The sequence below is a fragment of the Xyrauchen texanus genome, chromosome 42, assembly GCF_025860055.1.
Source record: "Xyrauchen texanus isolate HMW12.3.18 chromosome 42, RBS_HiC_50CHRs, whole genome shotgun sequence".
Taxonomy (NCBI): Eukaryota; Metazoa; Chordata; class Actinopteri; order Cypriniformes; family Catostomidae; genus Xyrauchen; species Xyrauchen texanus.
The window spans coordinates 30,570,053-30,573,043 of NC_068317.1; the positions used below are offsets into that span (position 1 = coordinate 30,570,053).

General features: G+C 37.9%; 1 gene segment (V, D, J or C); it reads left to right on the forward strand.

Annotated features, from left to right (window-relative positions):
* The first annotated feature begins 1,319 nt into the window (after nucleotides 1-1,319).
* On the forward strand, nucleotides 1,320-1,809 carry LOC127635037 (Ig kappa chain V region 3368-like). The segment is given in 2 exon segments: nucleotides 1,320-1,387; nucleotides 1,490-1,809. Coding segments are annotated over 2 exon segments (366 nt in total).
* The last annotated feature ends 1,182 nt before the right edge of the window (nucleotides 1,810-2,991 follow it).

Consider the following 2,991-nt stretch of genomic DNA (forward strand, 5'->3'; position numbering starts at 1 on the left):
GTTATCAGTTACTCGTCCACTCAAGAATTCAGCTCCAGAATGAAACATGTTAAACACTTCACACAGTTTAACCACTAAGAGGTCACAGAAGTACTGAAAGACAGTGGACAGGCTCATATAAAGGGAGAGGTGATGTAACATACATGTTGTTCAGGTATTCAAATAGATTCATCTAGTGCTGGAGTCTCTTGTTTGATCGAGTGTGTGTTGATAAAGTGATTTTTCAGGAGTCGCTCAAATGGAAGTTTCTTGAAGACAAGACTTGAGGAGAGTCAAGAGCACCGATATCAAAACTAACTCTAATAGAGAGACAGCTCTTCTTCAAGACACTCGACTCCTCATTTCTCACAAGAAAATGGAGAAAACATTCAAAAGAATAAAGGGAAGATTCTCCCTCCCTCTTTCTTTCTATTCTTATTTGTTTTGAACACACAATCACACACTTTACTTCAATACACTCAACCACACAGCACAATTTCACTCAATATCAAAGAACTACAATTCACTTCACAGTCAAACACTTCTTCCTCTCTCCATGGAAAGACACAAACTGAGGGGTTTTGAAGTGTCTCAGTAACCTGTAACATCTGCCTCCACTAATTATCCCTCATAATGAAGCTCATTAGTGGCTTGTACATCTGAAACAACACCAGCAGAGGGAGACAAAGAGAGAGAAAGTGCTGCTCCAAAACAGAAAATCCCTGTTGAATTACACAGAGATGGATCAGTAGTATTCAATAGTACACTTATCATATGACTTCAGAAGAAATGGATTTAATCACTGGAGTCGTGTGGATTACTTTTCTGCTGCCTTTATGGGATTTTTGGAACATCAAAGTTTTGGTCATCATTCACAAGCATTGTATGGACCAGCAGAGATGAAATATTCCTCTAGAAATCTCTGTCATTGTCTACATTCATTTCCATTTAATCCATGAACATTTATTATCTCTTCATGTCGTCTGTGGGGAATCTGGGTTCTCCATTGCGGACAGTGATCCAAACCAGTTTAACCATTTACCGTTACCTCAAGATTATATAAACACTCCAACATGTGAAAGAGAATATATAATATTGGGTCACTCAATGACACAATGTGCTTATTTGTCTGTTTTTCTCACAGTAATCCAGACTGTATAATGTCAGTGAGAGCTCTCTGAAGAAATCAACTCTATTAATTCTATTGATTGATGTCTGTTTTACTCAAAGAGGGTATTTCCAGAGAGAGTCACTTTGCATTGGCATCACACGCTTCAGTGATCAGAGAGTGTTTATAACTGTGAGTCAAACACTTTATAACACACGGCTGTTTTTCAAGATACAAAACCAACAAACACAAAAATGAATTTCTTCATCTTTATTTGGATTCTGGGAGCTTTTATTCCAGGTAAACATCAAATGAAATCTTCTCACTGATTTACTGATTTTTAAGACTTTCATATACAGTCAATTTAAAGATTTTCATCAAACGTTATTTTCTCCTGATCAGAATCCAGAGGAGTCACTGTAACTCAGACTGAAGTTGTGACTAAAACTGCAGGAGAAGAAGTCACTATAAAGTGTAAAACTGATTCTGGAATATATAGCGATGATTTAGCTTGGTATCAGCAGAAACCTGGAGAAGCTCCAAAACTCATCATATATGACATAAATTCTCGGTATGGTGATAGTTTTCAGCGATTCACTGGAAAAGGACAAAATGGTGGAACTGATTTCACTCTGACCATCAGTGGAGTCCAGACTGAAGATGCAGGACATTATTACTGTCTGTGTGTACCCAACATCAGTGGCTGGTACTTCACACAGTGAAAAAGAGTCGTACAAAAACCTCTGCCAGTCAGTCACACTGCACTGATACACTGACAGATACTGCAGCTGCTCACACACACACACACACACACACACACACACACACACACACACACACACACACACATGTTTGTGCTTCTATCATTATGAGGACTCTCCATAGACATAATGATTTTTATAATGCTAAAACTACATATTCTATCCCCTAAAACTAACCCTCATAGAAATCTTTTTATTTATTTTTTATTTATTTACTCTTTTACCGTTTTATTTAATTGTGCTTTAATAATATTGTTTTAGTAATATTGTGTTATTGTTTATGATATTAATGTTCAGCACTTTGGTCAACATTGTAGTTTTTAAAGAACTTTATAAATAAGCTTGAACATGAAATTGTTTGTTTTTAAACACGATTAACAATCATATATTATCTAATTACACAATGATGATTAATCGACATTATAGACATTATAATTTTATCGTCTGTTAATGCTTGATCTTCTGTAAAGCTGTTTTGAAACGACGTGTGTTGTGAAAGGCGCTATACAAATCAAATTGAATTGAATGAACTGAGATCCATGATCTGAAATGAGTTATTTCGGGTTACCCTCAAGGCTGAACACAGTTGCGAGAAATTGAGTGACTGTTTTAGAGGTTACCTGGGTCATAAAACAATCTCAGGCCACTTACTAAAATAATCCACTAAGGTCACAGCAAAACAGCAAAACCCACGATATCGGTGGCAAGTTTCTCCCAAGCCCCATTTGGAAGGAGTACAGACTGGAGTGGTGGTGTGCGAACGACCGCTGACTTGTCATGTGATTGGCATGTGATGCCTGACTTGATGGCAGTCTTAACATGGGCGTCCACCATTATAGTTCTCTGAGTCTCTGCTTGGTTCTCACTATACCTTGGTGTGTATCATGAGCCAAGGCAATGAACTGCGATCTCAACGTCTCTGGTACTAACAGTCTGTGTGTACCTCTTACCACACAATCATCCTGAAGAGAGAACTCATGTTGAAGTCTGTAGTATGGCAGTAGGTCAGCACATAGACCCTTGGAAGATTTTGGCCATCTGGTTGTCAGTAACTCATGTAACTTATGATGAATTGGGCAGGCAGCACATGCTTGTTGTATTCATCAGCTGATACAGCTGTGAGGGTTGAAGTAAGCACAACCA